The following is a 21,414-nucleotide window of genomic DNA, read 5'->3' on the forward strand; positions in this document are numbered from 1 at the left end:
GGGTAATAACTGCATATAATTTGACACTAGAATACCTGTAAATAAGTATTTACAGGTATTTCCATTCATTTTCAAATATTCATCATTAAACAAAATGGCATCAGGCTACAGATAAAAAAGCATTTTTATTTTCACTTAATTTATCTTGGGCCATGGAATATATAGGTATATTTAGATTCATCTCATTCTTTTTATGGGTGAACAATATTCCACTGTGACTGTACTACTTTTTTTTTTGAGACAGAGTTTTGCCCTTGTTGCCCAGGCTGGAGTGCAGTGGCGTGATCCCAGCTCACTGTAACCTCTGCCACCTGGGTTCAAGCAATTCTCTTGCCTCTGCCTCCTGAGTACTGGCGCCTCCTTCACGCCCAGCTAATTTTTTGTGTTTAGTAGAGACCGGGTTTCACCATGTTGGTCAGGTTGGTCTCAGGTGATCCACCCACCTCGGCCTCCCAAAGTGATGGGATTACAGGCATGAGCCACCGCACCCAGCCCAATAATGTCTCCACTTTTAGACATGTAAGTTGGTCCTCTTTTGTGTTGTGTTGTAGTGCTGCAACACTAAATATCTTTTTTTTTTTGAGATGGAGTCTTGCTCTGTTGCCCAGGCTGGAGTGTAATGGTGTGATCTCGGTTCACTGCAACCTCTGCCTCCTGGGTTCAAGCGATTCTCCTGCCTCAGTCTCCCCAGTAGCTGGGATTACAGGCGCATACCACCATGCCTGGCTAATTTTTGTATTTTTAGTACAGACGGGGTTTCACCATGTCAGCCAGGCTGGTCTTGAACTCCTGACCTTGTGATCCGCCTGCCTTGGCCTCCCAAAGTGCTAGGATTACAGGCGTGAGCCACTGTGCCCAGCAATACTGAATATCTCTGTACACAAATATTAGGACAGTGTGTACAAACATTTCTTCTGGACATATTCAAAAGGTTATGTACATTTAACTTTAACAGATATTAAAATTGTTCTCTATAAAAAGGTTGTACAACTTAGAACCTTATCCCTAATTTATACTTTCTCATTGTTTATTTCACATTTTCCTAATTACCATCTAGGTTGAGGATCTTTTCATATTTATTGGCCATTCATGTTGCTTCTTTTGTGAATTGTTTTTCTTAAGTCTTTGGTCTTTTTTTTGTTTTGTTTTTTGAGACGGAGTCTCTCTCTGTTGCCCAGGCTGGAGTGCAGTGACACAGTCTTGGCTTACTGCAACCTCCGCCTCCTGGGTTCCAGCAATTCTTCTGCCTCAGCCTCCCAAGTAGTACAGGCGCCTGCCACCACGCCCAGCTAATTTTTTGTATTTTTAGTAGAGACGGGGTTTCACCATATTCTCCTGGCTGGTCTCGAACTCCTGACCTCTTGATCTGCCCGCCTCCGCCTCCCAAAGTGTTGGGACTACAGGCGTGAACCCCCGCGCCCTGCCGGGTCTTTTTTTTTTTTTTTCTTTTTGAGACGGAGTCTCGCTCTGTCACCCAGGCTGGAGTGCTGTGGCCGGATCTCAGCTCACTGCAAGCTCCGCTTCCCGGGTTCACGCCATTCTCCTGCCTCAGCCTCCTGGGTAGCTGGGACTACAGGCGCCGCCACCTCGCCCGGCTAGTTTTTTGTAGTTTTTAGTAGAGACGGGGTTTCGCCGTGTTAGCCAGGGTGGTCTCGATCTCCTGACCTCGTGATCCGCCTGTCTCGGCCTCCCAAAGGGCTGGGATTACAGGCTTGAGCCACCGCGCCCGGCCCGGGTCTTTTAAAAATGATATTGTCTCCCCCCGCCCCCCTCCCATTGGTTTGTAGGAATATCTTTTAAGTTATAGATACTAACTTTTTCCTTTTTTCTGTCTATAAGGTCCAAAATAGTAACTATTTCTACAGTTGAAACATCCTCAACTTACATTTATTGTGGAGCATGAGAATGACTTTCACCACATAGAGACTTGTAATCTTATGTAGTCAAATCTGTCACGTCTTTTCTTATACTGCTTCTGGGTTGCCTGTCACACTTAGAAACACATCTCTTCCAAAAATTACAAAAAAAAAAATTTAACTTTTTCTTCCATGTTTATATCTTTTTTTTTTCTTTTTTTGAGACGGAGGTTTGCTTTTGTTGCCCAGGCTGGAGTGCAATGGCGCAATCTCGGCTCACGGCAACCTCCGCCTCCGGGGTTCAAGCGATTCTCCTGCCTCAGCCTCCAGAGTAGCTGGGATACAGGCGCCCGCCACAACGCCCCGCTAATTTTGTATTTTTAGTAGAGACGGAGGTTTCCCCATGTTGGTCAGGCTGGTCTCGAACTCCCGAGCTCAGGTGATCCTCCCGCCTTGGCTTCCCTTCAAAGTGCTGGGATTACAGGCGTGAGCCACTGCGCCCGGCCGATTCTTACATCTTTAACCCAACCATATACTATTTTTGTGAAGGATGGAAGTAAGGCTCCCCTCAAGTTAATTTTTCTCCAATCTGGCTTGCAGGAAAGGGGTTTCTGAGGAGATTTTACCGAGCAACGTAGGGAAACGGCTGCCTGCCGACCTACCCCTTTTTGACACCCACACGTGCTCGGCACCTTACATACACTGCGTGATTTTATCCTAAAGCGAGTTTTAAAATCCCAGTGTGTAGACAGAGAAACTGGGCGTCACATAATGTAAGTGACCTCCACAGCCCGCATCGGAACAGAGCTGGACGATCCCAGAGACAAGCACTGAGCGCAAGGAACCCGGCGCCCCGCCCGCTTTCCACCTCTCGCGACAGTTGTACGTCATCCGAGAGCGCCGTGGAAGTCGCGCAGCCGGCGTCGCGCCAATCTTCGCTCGTAGGTGCTGTCTCACCGGTGAGACCTGGAAGCCGGCGAGTCTCCCGCTTTGTCGGACCTGTAGCCCCTGGCCTCCTGCCACCATGGAGTACCTAATTGGTATCCAAGGCCCGGACTATGTCCTTGTCGCCTCCGACCGGGTGGCCGCTAGCAATATTGTCCAGATGAAGGACGGTGAGAGGAAGCCCGGGAGGCCCCGCGAGGCCTGGGGTGTCGGGGCGGCCAGAGGGAGTTTGTCGGGGGTTGAATGTGTACCACGGAGGATCCAAGAGGTGGAAGCCGGCCTGCCCTGCCCATACTTACTTAATTAATTAATTTATTTTTTTCGAGATAGGAGTTTCGCTCTTGCTGCCCAGGCTCTAGTGCAATGGCGCTATCTCGGCTCACCACAATCTCAGTCTCCCGGGTTCAAGCGATTCTCGTGCCACAGCCTCCCGAGTAGCTGGTACTATAGGCATGCGCCACCACACCCGGCTAATTTTTATATTATTAGTAGAGATGGGGGTTTCTCCATATTGGTCGGGCTGTTCTCGAACTTCTGACCTCAGGTGATCCGCCGTCTCGGCCTCCCAAAGTGCTGGGATAACAGGCGTGAGCCGCCGTGCTCGGCTTTTTTTTTTTTTTTTTTTGAAATAACGGAAGAAACAGGCAGACAAGTCTGGGACCTTGGCATTTGCTCCTCCCGGGCTCCTAGGTCAGTGCTCTGCTCTGGCCTTCGCTAAATGCTTCTTGCTTGGTGAGAGTTGCCTAAAGGGAATCTGTTTATAAATGTTTAAGCGCCTGCCCAGAACCTGGCTCTCTAGATCCCCGAATCTCTTATAAAAAGTTTCCTGTTGTCGCTAGTAATGAGGTTAGTTTGTTGGCGACATAAGGTGGGATCCTGGGGACAGTCAGACTGGTAACAGAAGCTTGTCATTTTCCTTCCGCTGCCCGTATCTCCCCGTGGCTCCCGATTCTTCTTTTTCAGCTTTCCAGGGCAATGGCTGCCAGGTTTTCCTTATATTTAAGTAGTTAGTTAATGGAGTTAGGAGATTGGAGCCCTGTCATTTATTTGCCTTATGACTTTGATTAAGTTATTTCGCAGTGCTCAGATTTCCTCATCTTTAAGATTAACAATACCAAACTCACAGACTTGTCGGGAGGATTGAGTAAATGAGTTATGCGCAAATCCTTCTCACTAGACAAGTACTTAATAATACTAAGCATACACAGGTGCCCAAACATTTGTCAAATGAACATTAAGTCATCTGAACCAAAGCTTAATACTCTTTCAACAGTAGCACGTCTTTGATCAGTTAAGGAAAACAAACTTAGATTCTGCAGGAAAAACAACCAAAATCTTCTTAAAATTATGTATTGAATAATTTACTATAGAGAGACGGTATAGTATAGTAGTTAGGGGCAAAATATCTGGACTCACTGCATAGGTTGAACCCAGGCCTGTGCATGTGACCTGAAGCAAATTTCTCCAACTCCGTGCCCTAAAGCTAGCATCCATAAGGTGGTAATGTAATAGCACCTATCTTACTTAAAAGGTTAATGAATTGATGTAAATCGCTTAACACAGCACCTGATACTTTATGAAATATGATGATTAGTTTGTAGAAGTTTTGTTTGTAAGCTAGTCCTCCCAAAGGAGTGAATTTGTTTTGAGAGTAAATTTGTCCATTATTTTGAATACTGAGGTCTTTGACAAGCAAGTGATTTTAGCATTAAGTCGTGTCTAGGTAGAACAATAATCGTTACCTTTACAGGTCTTTTGTTTCATCCCAAAAATGTATGTGAAATCACGTTGAAAAGAAGAATGTGCTTAAAGCCTACTTATGTACACAGTACTTTTAGTCATTATAGGGGATGCAGTATATTACTTATAACCCATAGACGAGTCCAAGACATTAAGAAAACAAGGAAATGAATACTGCAAGTTGATTTTATATGATAAAAGAAGTATTACTAGTTAGTATTAGGTTGGTTTTTAAATTAATGAGTTCAAGAGCAAATCCTAAGTAATAAAGATCACTATGGTATGGGAGAAAGATGAATTTGAGTTAGTTCTTGAAAAATAGTTGGAAATAATTGCACTCCACACATTCTGATTTTCCCTATAGTCTTTCCTGGTATAAAAACATTTATAATATAAATTTTAGTATTGTATGGTGACTTATTTATTTATTTTTGAGATGGAGGCTCGCTCTGTCACCCAGGCTGGAGTGCAATGGCGGGATCTTGGCTCACTGCGACCTCCGCCTCCTGGGTTCAAGCTATTCTGCCTCAGCTTCGCCAGTAGTTGGGATTACAGGCCCCCGCCACCACGTCCAGCTAATTTTTGTATTTTTAGTAGCGACGGAGTTTCACCAGGTTGGCCAGGCTGGTCTCAAACTCCTGACCTCAGGTGATCCACCTGCCTTGACTTCCCCAAGTGCTGAGATTATAGGCATGAGGCACTGTGCCCGGCTGTATGATGACTTTTTTCTGATCATTCATTTCATGATGGAGCTTGTTTAGGGTAGGCAAAAATGCTGAAAAAATAATAACCTTCTGGGACTCCTTTCTCCAAGTTTAAATGATAATACAACTTTTAATCAATTGTCCAGTATATCACTTTGTATAAACATTTTGATACTATAGAGTAGACATTTGCTGAGGACTGCCACCTTATTAAGCGGTAACAACTTGTGGTTTGCTTATGTGCTGCATTTCGTGTCTCTTCTCTTGGCCTATGTAGAATTGCTTTTAAGTTACTCGGAGTACTCCAGCCGACACAGAATTCTCTCTTTTCTGAATTCCTATAGCATGTATGATCTGAACTACATTATCTAACACTGAGTATCATAATATTGGACATGTATAGAATTCATTAGTTTTTCTCACTTATGAGTTAGACAGGGGTAAGTGCAGGGGTAAGTGACGTTATTAACATTTCACACATCTGGAAACTGGGGCTTAGAGAGGACAAGTAATTTGCCGAAGTTCAGAGTGCCAAGTCCACGTCATAACCAAGGTCTCTTGGATCCTAGTCCAGTTGGTTTTCCACAGTATGACATGCTAATGTTGTTCATTTTGTTGTCCATTTGTTTCATGTATGTGGATCTTGTAAGTTCATTGTCAAGAATCAGAAATTCCCCAGAGCTACACAGGCAGTTTCCTGTACAACTCAGGGGTCTCTTAGTATCTATCTCTTATGTTTTTATTAAATGTGTTGCCTTCTGCTACTCATTGGACATAGTGTTTAAAAAACATTTTTGGCCTTTGTATTAAGCTAATTTTAAAACTGAACAGGTTACTGCCTAGATTTTTAGCTTTTCTTCTAAGTGTGACATAAGTTCTTTATAAACAAGCTCCCCCCTCAAATAAATAGCTTTTTTCTTATTATAATAATATTGCCAACTTACTGAATAATGTTTTCTTATAAAAGTGAGGCATGTTAAGTATAGAAGTTTTAGAGATACCAATAAGCAAAAAGAAAGGAACAAAACTGCCCATACTCTTACCACTGGCAAGCACTTAGAATATACCCTTCTGCTCCTTTTTTTTGCATAGATAATATAAGCGAATGTTTTTCTCTTATTAACAAGTTTGCAAACTAACAGTCTTTAATGTAGCCTGTATAATAAATAAAAGTGTGTTTGTTCAGGAGTTTTGAGGCAATTTGGTACTATCTACAGGTGCATTTTGTGTGTTTTTTCCCTCCAAGTCTAAGAAGCCATATTACTGGTATCTACAATTCTGAAACACTTGTAAAGTATTTGACAGTAGCATTTTGTTCTTTAAATCCTATTAAAGGATTTTGACATTTCAGAAGCTTTCAAACAGGAAACATGTCTCCCAGGGAAGATTATTCAGCACTATTTGAAAAATGAAAAGTGAAAGTGAGAGTGAGATAGGAAGATTTAGGCCTTTTCTGAAGCTGCAGACTGAATGTGGAGTTTTCTACCTTAGGCAATAACTGTAACCTGAATATTTATCTATCTAATCTGAATGAGTCTGGTTCAGCTAGATAAGATTAGAGTATTAGGATTTTTGTGAGGTATTTTAAGTAGCTTACTGTCAAAATATTCACTAGAATTTTTGCTTTGGCAATCATTTTAATTTTCTCTTTTTCTTTGGAAATGGAATTTATTTACTTTTTAAAGTGATTAATATTCTCAGTTGATTTTCTATTCTTTCTTGAGATGGTTCCTTAATTTTAACTGTAGCGTCAGTCCCTTTCATATATACTTTTGTGTGTGTATAAGTATAATAACTAACATTTGTAGTTGTGGAAACATTTTAGGGCTTTGTTATCATGAGCCTAAAGATAATTGCCATTGGCTGGATTCTTTCAGTTTCTTCTGTTCTGTTCCTTGCATTTCAAATGCTTTTAAATGCTTTAAGTTGTATTTTTAATTGGTAGCTTTCATGTATATTCTTCAACTGAAATTGACACTACACAATATGCTGATGGTTTAACATGAAGAATGAAAGATAAATTGATACCATTACCTATTAAAATCTTCTAAAAGCAATAATTAGTGAAATTATTCAATATACAGTCGTCCCTTGGTATCTGTAGGGATTGTTTCCAGAACCCCTGCAGATACCCAAATCTATAGAAGCTTAAGCTCCCTATATACCTGGTATAGTATTTGCATATTACCTATGCAGATACTCGTGTGTACTTCAAATCATCTCTAGATTATTTATAATACTTAATATGACATATATGCTATGTAAATAGTTGTTATACTGTATTGTTTAGGGAATAATGACCAGAGAAAAAGTCAGTACATGTTCAGGATAGATGCAAGCATCATTTTTTTTTTTCTGAATACTTTTGATCCATAGGTGGTTGAATTGTGGATTCGGAATCTACAGATGTGGAAGGCCAACTGTAGTAATTAATAAACCTGTTTATGGTTGCATAAATAATGACAGTCAATTTCTGTTAAGGCAGTTTCTAACACAGTTTTTTTTTTTTTTGAGCAGATCATGACAAGATGTTTAAGATGAGTGAAAAGATATTACTGCTGTGTGTTGGAGAAGCTGGAGACACTGTACAGTTTGCAGAATATATTCAGAAAAACGTGCAACTTTATAAGATGCGAAATGGTGGGTAAGACTTACCGTTTGGTTGGCATATTACTAGTTTACTAGGGCTGCCATTACAAAAGTCACAGACTGGGTGGCTTAAACAACAGAAATGTGTTTCTCACAGTTGTGGACGTTAGAAGTCAAAGATTAAGGTGTTGGCAGGGTTGATTTCTGAGGTCTGTCTCCTTGTCTCCTTGGCTTGCAGATGGCCATCTTCTCCCTGTGTCTTCACGTGATTTTTCCCTCTGTACTGTGTCCAGATTTCCTCTTCTAAGAATACCAGTCATATTGGATTAGGAATTCATTTTAATTTAATAACCTCTTAAGGATCCCTTCTCCAAGTACAGTTATATTCTAAAGTACTAGGGATTAAGACTTCAACATATGAATTTTCGGAGGACAAAATTCAGCCTATCACAATTGGTTTGTCTTTAAATTTGAACTGAAAAATAATATTCTTTAAGACTTATGTGGTCATATTTTCATTTGACTTTTCTGTGTTTAAGAAGTTGTCCAGACCCTAAAGATTCTAATCCTTCATAAAAGATTTTCTACAAAAATCCTAGAGCAGAGAACTATTGTAACACTGATAGTTGGCAGATATAACACCATTGGGCTGGCGTAATGACTCACACCTGCAATCCCAGCAACTGGGGAGGCCAAGGTGGGAGGATCACTTGAGACCAGGAGTTTAAGACTAGCCTGAGCAATGTAGTGACACCTCATCTCTACAAAAAAAAAAAATTTTTTTTTTGAAATGGAGTTTTGCTCTCATTGTCCAGGCTGGAGTGCAATGGCACGATCTTGGCTCACCGCAACCTCCACCTTCCAGGTTTAAGCAATCCTCCTGCCTCAGCCTCCCAAGTAGCTGGGATTACAGGTGTGTGCCACCATGCCTGGCTAATTTTGTATTTTTATTAGAGACAGGGTTTCTCCATGTTGGTCAGGCTGGTCTCAAACTCCCAACCTCAGGTGATCCACTCACCTCAGCCTCCCCAAGTTCTGGGATTACAGGTGTGAGCCACCACGCCCAGCCTGCTACAAAAAATTTTTTAAAAATTAGCTGAGTGTGGTGGCATGCACCTGTAGTCCTAGCTACTCAGGAGGCTGAAGCAGGAAGATCGTTTGAGCCCAGGAGGTCGAGGCTGCAGTGAGTTACGATTTTGCCACTGTACTCTGGGAGGCAGGAAGACTCTGTCTCTCAAAACATTTTTTTAAACCAACCAAAAAAAAAAAAAAAAAAACCTAACACCCTCTTGGAGGTAGGGATGGTAGTATCAGACTTTTTAAGTGTTAGATATTTCAGAGGATGTGGTTTGAGTTTAAAAGTATCTGAATCTGGCCAGGCACAGTGGCTAACAGCTGTAATCCCAGCACTTTGAGAGGCTGATATGGGAGGATCACTTGAGGTCAGGAGTTTGAGACTAGCCTAGGCAACAAAGCAAGACCCTGGCTCTATAAAAAATAAAAAAATTAGCCGGGTGCAGTGGTGCACACCCATAGTCTCGGCTACTCAGGAAGCTGAAGTGGGAAGATCGCTTGAGCCCAGGAGTTCAAGGTCTCAGTGAGCCATGATAGTGCCACTGCACTCCAGCCTGTGCGACAGAGTGAGACCCTGTCTCAAAACAAGCGACCAAAACAATCTGAATCTCAGCATTAAAAACCCTAAGTAAACCTTGGCTTTACTATTTTTTATGTGATAAGTCATTTATTTTCTCTTGGCCTTTATTTTCCTTATCTCTAAAATGAATTATAATACTAATGAATAATACGTATGTAAATGTTCTGTAAACTTAAAGTATTGTGTAACTAACTGTAAGTATTTACTGTGTCTTCAAAGGGTTCTACCTTACTCTCTGGTAGGTTTCCTTCTAGAGAGATAATTAGGACTTTTGTGAAGTATTTTGTGAGTGCTCTCTGGGGCTAATGAACTGTTATCCACTGGGAAAGCCTCCCTAGCAAACAATACTAGCCACTAGGCCTCTGATCCAGGAACGTTTGTAGTGGTGGTCTGGCAGAGAAAACCTTATTTCCACTTACTTCACAGTTCAATAACAATGTTATACACTGCACTGGTATAATATGGAGCTTTGAAGGAACTTAATTTGAATATACTTGCATGTGTAAAATGACCAAAGATCTATTCACATAGTTTTTTGGGCAGTGGATTTATCATATGTATTCAATTCCATAAATATTTTTGAGGGCCTCTTCTATGTTAAACATTCTGCTTAATACTTCAGAGAATTCAAAGATGAGTAAGGCTTAGTCCCGACATTCAGGAACATAAAGCACATGGCACTTAGGTTTATGCAACTTTAGAATATTTCAAGAATTCTGCTTTTTTTCCCAGTGGTTCCACTTTTTGCCTGCATAACAAATGAGGCATGTCAGTAATGCTTCTGAAGTCCAGTAGGTACTGTATTACTTCACTGGCTGTCCTGAGAGAGGGAGAGGAGTGAACAAGAGGAGCAAGAGTTGTTTGTTACTTGGGTTTTAGGGTCTAAAGTCAGTGCACAGAACAAAAACTATTTGGTTAAAATTGCCAAGTACAGTTTTGTGTATGTAACTCTATATAGTAATTCTTATATAAGTTAAAGGACTGAGCTAAAATAAGGGAAAGAAAGAGAAAAATCTATATGTAGATAATCAGGCTTGACTTTTCTGCCTTTAGGATAATGGTCAGATTGTTAGAGATGTTTAAGGAGTTAGGTAAAGAATTGAATAGTATTCCCACTTGTCCAGGTTCCTTCTTTTTTTTTTTATTCTTTTTTGAGCCAGGGTCTCGTTCTGTTGCTCAGATTGGAGTGCAGTGACGCAGTCTCAGCCTACTGCAATTTCCAACTCCTGGGCTCAAGTGATTCTCGTGCCTCAGCCTCCTGAGTAGCTGGGATTACAGGTATGCACCACCATGCCTGGCTAATTTTTTGTATTTTAAGTAGAGATGGAGTTTCGCTATGGTGGCCAGGCCGGTCTTAAACTCCTGTCCTCAAGTGATCCACCCACCTGGGCCTCCCGAAGTGCTCTGGGATTACAGGTGTGAACTACTGTGCCTGGCCTCTTTTTAAAATTTTTTTTGTTATTATTTTTGTTGTTGTTGTTGTTGTTGAGACAGGGTCTCACTCCTGTCGCCTAGGCTGGAGTGCAGTGGCACAATCATGGCTCATTGCAGTCTCGACTTCCCAGGCTCAGGTGATCCTTCCACCTCAGCCTCCCAACTACCTGGGAAAACAGGTGTGCACCACCGCCCCTGGCTAATTTTTATATTTTTAGTAGAGACGAGGTTTCACCATGTTGCCCAGAATGGTCTTAAACTACTGGGCTCAAGTGATCTGCCTGCCTCAGCTTCCCCAAGTGCTGTGATTACAGGCATAAGCCACTGTGCCTGGCCAAGGGTTGCGTTCATTATGATTTAATACGCACTAATAGACCTGTGAGGATAAAGTACAATAATACACGTGAAAACACTCAGCACAGACCCTACAACATAGTTGCTGTTCAATAGATATTTGTTAGGATTTTAATCTGAATCTCTCCTAATTTGACAGTGGTATTTAAAATGTCGTAAGCGATTACTTAACCACACTGCTGTGTGTCTTTCCGTACTGACATTTTCTGTGTAGGCCCACTGAGTTATGGATCATTCTTGTGCCTTTTGGCACTGGTCCCATTCTACAGGGGGATTAAGCTCCAAAGTGAATGCATTATTACATGCACATTGGATGCTATTCCTCTGGATTGTAGCTTTGTTGGTATGACAACTTTTATTTTTGAAGTTTTAACACTTGAGATACTCTGTTTTTAAAAATATTGCAGAATGATGGAAATGTTCTTTTCCTGTGGCTTGTACTTTTGAAAGTCATATTATACTTCTTAATAAAGTTACATTACAATTTTTTTTTTAATAAACTATGACTCAGAGGTAGTCCTAACTTCTAGCCTCTCTTTTCCCAATGTCCTTTTTGTTCCTATTTTCATTTTTTTAGAGACAGGGTCTTGCTCTGTCACCCATGCTGGAGTGCAGTGGCACAATTATAACTCACTGCAGCATTGAATTCCTGGGCTCAATTGATCCTCCCCACTCAGCCTCCTGAGTAGCTGGGACTACAGGCAGATACCACCATGCCTAAAAATTAAAACAATTTTTTTTAGAGATGGGGTCTCACTATGTTGCCCAGGCTAGTCTCAAACTCCTGGGCTCAAGCGATCCTCCTGCCTTGGCTTTCCAAAGCTCTAGGATTACAGGCATGAGCCACTGTGCCTGGCCCCCAGTATCCTTTTTAAAATAAACTTTTAAAAAATTGGCATCTAAGACATCTTTCTTTTTTTTCACTTCCTGTGTATTTGTGTCCCTTCTACAGTGGAAAACACAGTGTGTTGATGAATGAATAGTTTAAGAAAGACTGCTACGAGTTTCATTCCACTATAGAACTGGGTCTGTTTGTGGCCAAGAATTGCTGTCAGTACTAACCAGCTATTTCGTAGCTGTTGCATGAGGAAGGGGACTAGAGTAGGATTGTACCCCTCAGTCTATATGCTTTGTTTACTCTGAGTGTACAAAAGATGGTGGGCTTTAGGAACAAGGGTAGTGAATAATTTGGGGCACTATTATTCCTTCTGCTTTATTTTAAGTATGACTGTTTATCTCTTCTACCAGGATATGAATTGTCTCCCACAGCAGCAGCTAACTTCACACGTCGAAACCTGGCTGACTGTCTTCGGAGTCGGGTAAGTAATATATCAGACATTGTTAGAAGAATCCTTTGTGCTTCTTTTATATTCTCGTTATATATGAATAGTATTTTTGCCCTTTTTTGGCCTTCCAGAACCCTTCCCATTGCTACTTGTTCATTCTTCAGTTCAACGTCTTTGTACACAGTTGTTATTAATAGTTACAGCCCGAAGGGCAAATATTCATTCCCAGAGAATTGGTTGGGACACACCAATATGAAGGCCTGTGACAACCTAACCTTTTTTTTTTTCCCCAAAACTATTTTTTAGAGCAGTGTTGGGTTCACAGCAAAATTGAGAAGAAGTATAAAGATTTCCCACATTCCTCCTCACCCACATGTATAGCATTCCCCATTATCAGCATCTTCCACCAGGGTGGTACACTGTCACAAAGGATGAGCCTACATTGACGGTAATCACCCAGGTCCATAGTTTACATTAGGGTTTACTCTTGCTGTTGTGCATATTATGGGTCTGGACAAATGTATAATGACATGTATCTTGAGATTACTTATCTGTGTTTCTCTTTTTTTCTTTTATTTATTTCTTTTCTTTTTTGTTTTTGAGACAAGGTCTCACTCCAGTTGCCCAGGCTGGAATGTAGTGGTGTGATCTCAGCTTACTGCAGCCTCAACTTCCCAGGCTCAGGTGATTCTCCCACCTCAGCCTCCCAAGTAGCTGGGACTGCAGGTGTGCACCACCACACCTGGCTAATGTTTTGTATTTTTAATGGAGGCAGGATTTCACCATGTTGCGTAGGCTGGTCTTGAACTCCTGGAATCAAGCAGTCTGCTGGCCTTGGCCTTTTTTAGTGCTGGGATTATAGGAATGAGCTGCTGTATCTGGCATACTTACCTGTGTTTTTCTATGACTTTTTCCCAAAGCATACAGCATTGTTCCTCCTTGCTTATTCTAGCCTTGTTGCCATTCTAGAGCTGTCTCAATTTCATCAACAGCATGTTAAAAGATGCAACACTAAGTTAAGGATTGAATGCATTAAAGATTGTGTCGGGGCCGGGCGTGGTGGCTCAAGTCTGTAATCCCAGCACTTTGGGGGGCCGAGACGGGCGGATCACGAGGTCAGGAGATCGAGACCATCCTGGCTAACACGGTGAAACCCCGTCTCTACTAAAAAATACAAAAAACTAGCCGGGCGAGGTGGCAGGCGCCTGTAGTCCCAGCTACTCGGGAGGCTGAGGCAGGAGAATGGCATAAACCTGGGAGGTGGAGCTTGCAGTGAGCTGAGATCCGGCCACTGCACTCCACCCTGGGTGACAGAGCGAGACTCCCTCTCAAAAAAAAAAAAAAGATTGTGTCGGATGTGCTAGGAAGGTTCATATGGTTGCTAAAGGTGTGCATTATCCTCTTCCCACAGGGACTAAATAAATAGAGCCTTAACATGTGACCTCACCCCCTGTGCCTGTTTACTCATCTATGAAATGGAGATAACTTCCTAACCCCACAGGACTGCCAGGAAAATGAATGCTTGTAAATCATAATATTTAACATTCATATGACTTTTGCCCAAAGCATTTTGCTTAATAATTTAATCTACTCACTATTCCACTGAGAAAGATAGTAGTTAATTCTCTATCACTGAGATGAAGTGAAAGGCATAAAGTGGCAAAGGGACTAGCTCCAGGTCACACAGCAGGTCAGACAAAGCTAAAATAATGGCGCCATAATTATTTGACTGTTCTGCCTTTAGTTCTTCAGTAGTATTTCTAGAACACTGGTGCTATTCATGTTTTTATTGTGGTTTGAGTTTTCATCTGTACTTGCTTAAAATAACAAGTTACTTTTTTTAAAAGTTACTTACTACAGATCTATAAAGCAGTTTATTTTCTAGTGCCTAATAATCTTGGACTGATAATTTCTCAATAAATAGTACCTCTCAGTGCTAGCTTTGACCAAGAGCTTGTACGCTCTGCGGGATCATGAAGTTTGAAGAGAAACTAGAGACATGCAGGATTGAGAGGAGGCAAATTTACATACATTGTTTTGACCTGGATGAAAGATCAGTAGTCTTTTCTTAAAAAAATAATAATAATAATAATATTTATTTATTTATTTATTTTTCTCTTCCAAGAAAATCATTGTCACCAAGCGGTCTTTTCTTCACTCCTCCTTGAGAAAAGAAAATGGGTCAGATATTAGCTTTTCTGTCACCAGAAGTTCCTGTGGTGTTCAGCATTCTATGGTTTGCCATGTACAGTGTTCCTCTGACTTATCAGGCAGAACCGGAATAAGAATTCCAGCTTTGGGCACAATAAATACTGTGTCATAAATATTGCAGACATTAAGTGAATTAAGTTCCCTTTTTGGAATTGAGATAAGAATGGCAGTGTGCTTCATGCAAATGCAGTGAATCCGGTTTAATCTTCTCCTAGCAGAAATGTTTGATGTCTTAACAAATATCCCTTGTAGACAGTGACATGGGGCTCTGGTAAATATTGACTACCTCTGCCTGAGCTTCTCCATTAGGTCCAATCTCTGCTCCCCCATCTCCTTATCAAAATAGATTCTTAGTTCTAAAATATGAATTTATGTTTTAGTCATTTTATTCTGGGAAGAGAGATGATAATTTGTCAGTGTTCCTAATAAGTGCAAAGTCATCAAATTTAGTATATTTACGTGGTCACACCCCAGTTGGCAGATGTGACTCATTTTGGGTTAGCCAGTTACCATGTATAACTTTTGTGTCTGTAGCTCAAATTGTTTGATTTCTGATTTGCTCTGTGTATGTGTGGTTGTTTGGTTGGGTGGACTTTTACTACCACCGAGTATGTAATGAATCTTGCATAAACTAGTTCATTAAAATGTAGGCAATTTAGCATTATGGTTAAGAGCATAGTCTCTGGAATTGGACTACCTGGGTTTGAATATTTGCTTACTGATTTACTAGCTGGATGCCTTTGGACAGATTCTAAGCTTAATTTCCCTGCTTACCAACTTCAAAAAGTTATTATGAAGATTAAATGAGGTAATAATGCAAAGCTCTTACTTAGCACATGTATGTCACATATAACTGATTAATCACTTTTGTTTTTGAGACAGGATCTCACTCTGTCGTCTAGGCTGGAGTGCAGTGGTATGATCACAGCTCACTGCAGCCTCTTGACGTTGCAGGCCCAGATGATCCTCCCACCTCAGCCTCCCTGGCAGCTGGGACTATAGGTGCATGCCACCATGCCTGGCTAATTTTTTGTAGAGATGGGGTTTCTCCATGTTGCCAGGCTGGTCCCGAACTCCTGGGCTCAAGCAGTCCTCCCACTTCGGCTTCCCAAAGTGCTGGGATTACAGGTATGAGCCACCATGCCCAGCCACTTTTGTTTTTATGCTGCAATTGCTGTTTGGTGAATAAGTTAGTTTTTCCATGAGGTATAATTTGTTGTGCTTTTCTTATTTTTTTTTTTTTTTTGGAGATAGGTTCTCGCTCTGTCACCTAAGAGCCTAAGAGGTGGCACAATCACAGCTCACTGTAGCCTCAACCTTCTGGGCTCAAACAGTACTCCCACTTCAGCCTCCCAAGTAGCTGGAACTACAGGCACAAAGCCACCATGCTGGTATTGATAGGGAAAATAGAAGTAAAATAACATTGAACATATATTATGTGCTAGGAGTTTTCTAGATCTACACAGTCCAGTATAGTAACCAACTAGCCATATGGGACTATTTAAGTTAATTAAAAGTAAATAAAATTTAAAATTCAGTTTCTGGAGGAAAATCTCCTGGTGGACTTTACCTGAATGCTAAATCAACTTTTATTTCTTAAAAAAAAAAATTCTGTTCCTCAGTCACAGCCAAATTTCAGGTACCCAGTAGCCACAGCTGCGGTGTTGAACATCACAGATATGGAACATATCCATCATCACAGAAGTTCTCTTGGACAGTGCTATTCTAAATACTTACATATGTATCTGTTATTAAGTATCCTTATTATGACACTATAAGATGTGTGTTATCCCCATTTTACTTACAAGGATGTTAAGTATTTCTCTTATATATGTTTCCAAAGCACATACATAGTATGTTAAAGGGTAAGTTAAGATTCCATCTTCAGATATCAAACTATTTCATGCTATCTTCTTTATTAATTAGTGGACTAATATACCAATATGTTTGTGCATTTAGGGGAACATGAAATGTTCAGTTTTGTTAAAATGTCAAAATTGCGCATAGTATTATGTAGATAACTTATGAATATATGTCCATTGTATGTTTTCTTTTTTTTTTTTGAGGCGGAGTCTTGCTCTGCCACCCAGGCTGGAGTGCAGTGGCCGGATCTCAGCTCACTGCAAGCTCCGCCTCCCGGGTTTACGCCATTCTCCTGCCTCAGCCTCCCGAGTAGCTGGGACTACAGGCGCCCGCCTCGTCGCCTGGCTAGTTTTTTGTATTTTTAAGTAGAGACAGCCGTATTAGCCAGGATGGTCTCGATCTCCTGACCTCGTGATCCGCCCGTCTCGGCCTCCCAAAGTGCTGGGATTACAGGCTTGAGCCATTGCGCCCGGCCCCATTGTATGTTTTCAATAAGTGTTTGCTGAATAAGTGTCATCCAGCTAGGTCTACGTATTCTACTGAGAATGTTAATTATGCATTTATACACTGGAAGGGAATTCTTAATGAATGGAATACCGGAAGAAGTATTCTTAATAAATGGATATTAATTCATATAAGAATTAAAGGCATGAAATCATCAGAAGATGAAAAAAGACAGATGGGGGAAAAACTCAGAAGCCTTCATTTTAGTTGTTTATTTAAATGCATATGTGCATTTAAGATGGTTTCTTCTTGTTGGTTAGACCCCGAAGAGCAGAAAAAGGGCTTATACTATGCTCAAGGCTTGCTTGCTTAGGCCAGGCACAGTGGCTCATGCCTGTAATCCCTGCACTTTGGGAGGTTGAGATGGACAGATCACTTGAACCCAGGAGTTCAAGACCAGCCTGGCCAACGTGGTGAAACCCCTGTCTACTAAAAATACAAAAAATTAGCCAGACGTGGTGGCACACACCTGTAATCCCAGTTACTCAGGAGGCTGAGGCAGGAGAATAGTTTGAACCCAGAAGGTGGAGGTTGCAGTGAGCCGAGATCATGCCACTGCACTCCAGCCTGGGTGACAGAGCAATACTCTGTCTCAAAAAAAAAAAAAAAAAAAAAAAAAGAAGGCTTGCCTTGCTCAAATTCTCCTTACAGTTTGACTAATGTCAGAGGATGATGAGTTACGGAGCTATTTCTTACTTAAAATGAATTATGTGTGGCATATTTGGTGTAGCCCATCTGAATGCCCTAAAATTATCTCCATTTAACAATAGAGAGACGGGTATAAACCAGGCAAATCTCGTGTCCTTGGGAACGTGAAATTTTGTGGCAAGGCTTAGAGTAGGATGCTGGCCTCCATGATGTGTAATCTTCGGGTTTCACTGCCACACTGGCCAAAGAGTTTTCATATAACTTTTTCTGAAGTGTTTCATAAGCCTTCGGTAATTTATCTTTTTATTTATTTACTTGTAAATGCTTAGCAAGTAAACAGTAGAAATAATGAGTTGAAAAGATACCCAGCCTGGTGTAGTGGTTTCAAACTTTATTGTGTGAAGCTGCTGCTTTAGGATACTCACCAAAGAAGATCAGTGTGCAACGCTTCTTTTTTTTTTTTTTTTTTTGAGATGGAGTCTGACTCTGATGCCCAGGCTGGAGTACAGTGGCATGATCTCAGCACACTGCAACCTCCATCTCCCGAATTTAAGTGATTCTTCTGCCTCATCCTCCCAAATAGCTGGGACTACAGGCGTGTGCCATCATGCCTGGCTAATTTGTGTATTTTTAGTAAAGACGGGGTTTCAATATATTGGCAAGGTTGGTCTTGAACTCCTGACCTCGTGATCCGCCTGCCTCAGTCTCCCAAACTGCTGGGATTACAGGCATGAGCCACCGCTTTTTTGAGACAGAGTCTTGCTCTCTCACCCAGTCTGGAATGCAGTGGTGCAATCTCAGCTCACTGCAACCTCCATCTCCTGGGTTTGAGCAATTCTCCTGCATCAGCCTCCTGAGTAGCTGGGATTACAGGAACGCATCACCATGCCTGGCTAATTTTTGTATTTTTAGTAGAGATGGGATTTCACCATGTTGACCAGGCTGGTCTCAAACTCCTGACCTCAAGTGATCTGCCCACCTCAGCCTCCCAAAGTGCTGGGATTACAGGCATGAGCCACTGCACCCGGCCAAGTGTGCAGCACTTTAGCTCTGCTTCATATAGCTCAACTCAACTTTTATCTATTTGATAGGTAGAAATTCTAGGTAAAGTTTTATTTGAAAAGATGCTACCACTGTTCCCTTACCACCAAAGAGCCCTGCAACAGGAGGTTTAATACTAACTCTGCTGTGAGTTAATTGAAAACCTTGGGAGAAAGCAAGCATTTGATTGGATGGTTTTTAGGCTTTCTTCCAGCCCCCAAATAGCGTGATTTAAAAATCTCATGTCAAGGCCATAACCAGACTTGAATTATTATTATTATTATTATTATTATTATTATTATTATTTTAATTTTTAGTGAAAGGGAAAGAATATGTAGGAAAGGATTTCAGGTCTTAGTCATTTCCAGCAGTGACCGAAGCTTATCCCCACACTCTGGCCTTAATTCAAGGGTGTTTGATCTGATTAGTACTAGGCATGTATAGTGTGCTTCTGTCCTAGAAGAATCCTGTTGCTTTGAGCCTTCTATTCTGACCATGAGAATTATTCTTCTCATGCCTTAGGTGGCTGGCACAAAGACATCTGTTTATTGGTATCAGTGAGGTCGTGTGAACAGATGGCCCAGGTGAAACCCTGACTTTGCAAGTCTTGTCCCCTGTACACTACCAACCATTTGTTACATGTGATTGAAATATCACTAACAAGAGTAATTTCACATGCTTTTTGGCAAATGAGGTTAGCAGGATGTGACATGATGCAGCACTGCCTTCTCCCTGCATGTGCCGTCTCCCTTGAGGCCTCATCTTCTCTACTTGCCTTGGTCTCACCCATGCCGAGGCTTGCCTTCAGCTCACCTGCTCCAGATGGGCGGCACAGTGGGAGGACACTGGCAAAGGCAGATGTGTTTATTTTCCGGAGACAAAATGTTGTGCTGCTGCAGATGGCAGTGCCTTGGCGCAAGTGGCAGCCTTTGACACCGCTGCCACACAGCCTGGGCATCCTGACAGACAGAGCCAGCTTACTTTTGGTGATGGGGAAATTCAAAAATACAAAACAAAAACCAAAACCAAGATGTTCATTATGCAGCTCCTGGACTTTCAGTGCAAGCAGCAGACCTTTTAGCAAACCTTAGTCAGCTAGTGAGCTAACTGTGAATTTTCACTGTAGGCCAAGAGTTATATGTCTGTTCATTACTTTTGTCTGCCAGCCTTAACAGGACATAAAGTTAAAAACTGGAAACAAATGATTAAATTTAGATGGATATTCAGTTTGGTTCTGCAAAACATATGTGTATCCCAGGTCACATCTCACAGAAGTCTCTTAGGATTGGGGGTGGCTCATGTTGGCCCCGTTGGAGATACCGCTGTTCTATTTTTAGTGGTCATTTTGATTATCCAAAGGCCCAGAGACAGATGTGCCTTGAAGTTGAGGTGTCTCAATTAATATGACAACACTTTGTGCTTATAGTGTTTTTCTACTAGGAGGAGTAAGCATTCTGACAGCTGCCCTTTTAAACAGTATGCTTATGCATTTGTTAGGGCTTGACTAAGTCCGTTAGGAAGACAAAAGACTGGCTGTTGAATCATTACACTTACCAGGCTCCTAAAAAAAAATAACTTGGGAAGATTCTTTGAAAGTTACTGGCTTTATCAGGAATTTTTTTTTAATTTTTTTTTTCTTTTTTCTTTTTTAATGTGCTGTTTTTCCCAGCCCTAGCTGATAGAGTTAGGAGTTTGCAGGTGTAAAGTCCTCCCCCTCCCCTTCCCTGTCTCTCTCCAGGGGGTTGTATGTGAGAAGGTGTTGCTTTCTCACTCGGAGAACATATATGTGCTACCCTGTTGGATGCCTGCTGCAAGCACAGAGAACCCTTGTTCTCATTGAATGGAATAAGTCTGTTGGATGGCTGGAATTTTGCAGCCCCGTAATGCCAACTTTTCACTTAAAGCATCTATCCACAATGGGAATGAAGCAGTTTATGTGCTTGGTCTAGATTTGTATTTTAAAACTCGTGTCTTAAAAGTTTTGTGGTTTCCTATTAAGGTTTGGTTTAAGCCTAAAGCAGGAGAGTGCTGTGTCTGCTTAGTAAGAATATGCTTTTGTTTTTCAAATGTTTAGTATTAGAAGTGCAGATTTACCCCCAGCTTTTAAGATTGCTTTAAATAACTTTTATGGCCGGGCACGGTGACTCAAGCCTGTAATCCCACCACTTTGGGAGGCCGAGACGGGCGGATCACGAGGTCAGGAGATCGAGACCATCCTGGCTAACATGGTGAAACCCCATCTCTACTAAAAAACACAAAAAAACTAGCCAGGCGAGGTTGCGGGGGCCTGTAGTCCTAGCTACTCGGGAGGCTGAGGCAGGAGAATGGCGTAAGAAACCCGGGAGGCGGAGCTTGCAGTGAGCTGAGATCCGGCCACTGCAGTCCAGCCTGGGCGACAGAGTGAGACTCCGTCTCAAAAAAAAAAAAAAAAAAATTACTTTTATGTGAGCATGCCCTCACACATACTCACAGATACAAACACATACAATATCCTGGCATCTTGGTGCCTCTTTTTACCTGACCTGGCCCAAGATCATGTAGGAATATGAATTTAGGGGCTGATCCCAACAACCTCATGAGGTTTT

At 41.6% G+C, this 21,414-nt stretch overlaps 1 protein-coding gene across 5 annotated transcripts in view; it reads left to right on the top strand.

Moving 5' to 3' along the window:
* The first annotated feature begins 2,471 nt into the window (after window positions 1–2,471).
* The window catches only part of PSMB2 (proteasome (prosome, macropain) subunit, beta type, 2), a 41,793-nt gene continuing 22,850 nt past the window's right edge, over window positions 2,472–21,414 (top strand). The window contains exons 1-3 of one of the 5 annotated variants that reach the window (XM_011955340.1): window positions 2,472–2,971; window positions 7,763–7,885; window positions 12,525–12,595. In XM_011955340.1, coding sequence (XP_011810730.1) covers window positions 2,881–2,971; window positions 7,763–7,885; window positions 12,525–12,595 — 285 coding nt within the window. In that variant the 5' untranslated portion in view covers window positions 2,472–2,880. Of the gene's footprint in view, window positions 2,972–7,762; window positions 7,886–12,329; window positions 12,434–12,524; window positions 12,596–21,414 lie in introns of those variants that run through there. The other 4 variants (XM_011955342.1, XM_011955341.1, XM_011955343.1 and 1 more) reach the window with 4 other exon arrangements.

The sequence above is a fragment of the Colobus angolensis genome, unplaced genomic scaffold, assembly GCF_000951035.1.
Source record: "Colobus angolensis palliatus isolate OR3802 unplaced genomic scaffold, Cang.pa_1.0 Scaffold4, whole genome shotgun sequence".
NCBI lineage: Eukaryota > Metazoa > Chordata > Mammalia > Primates > Cercopithecidae > Colobus > Colobus angolensis.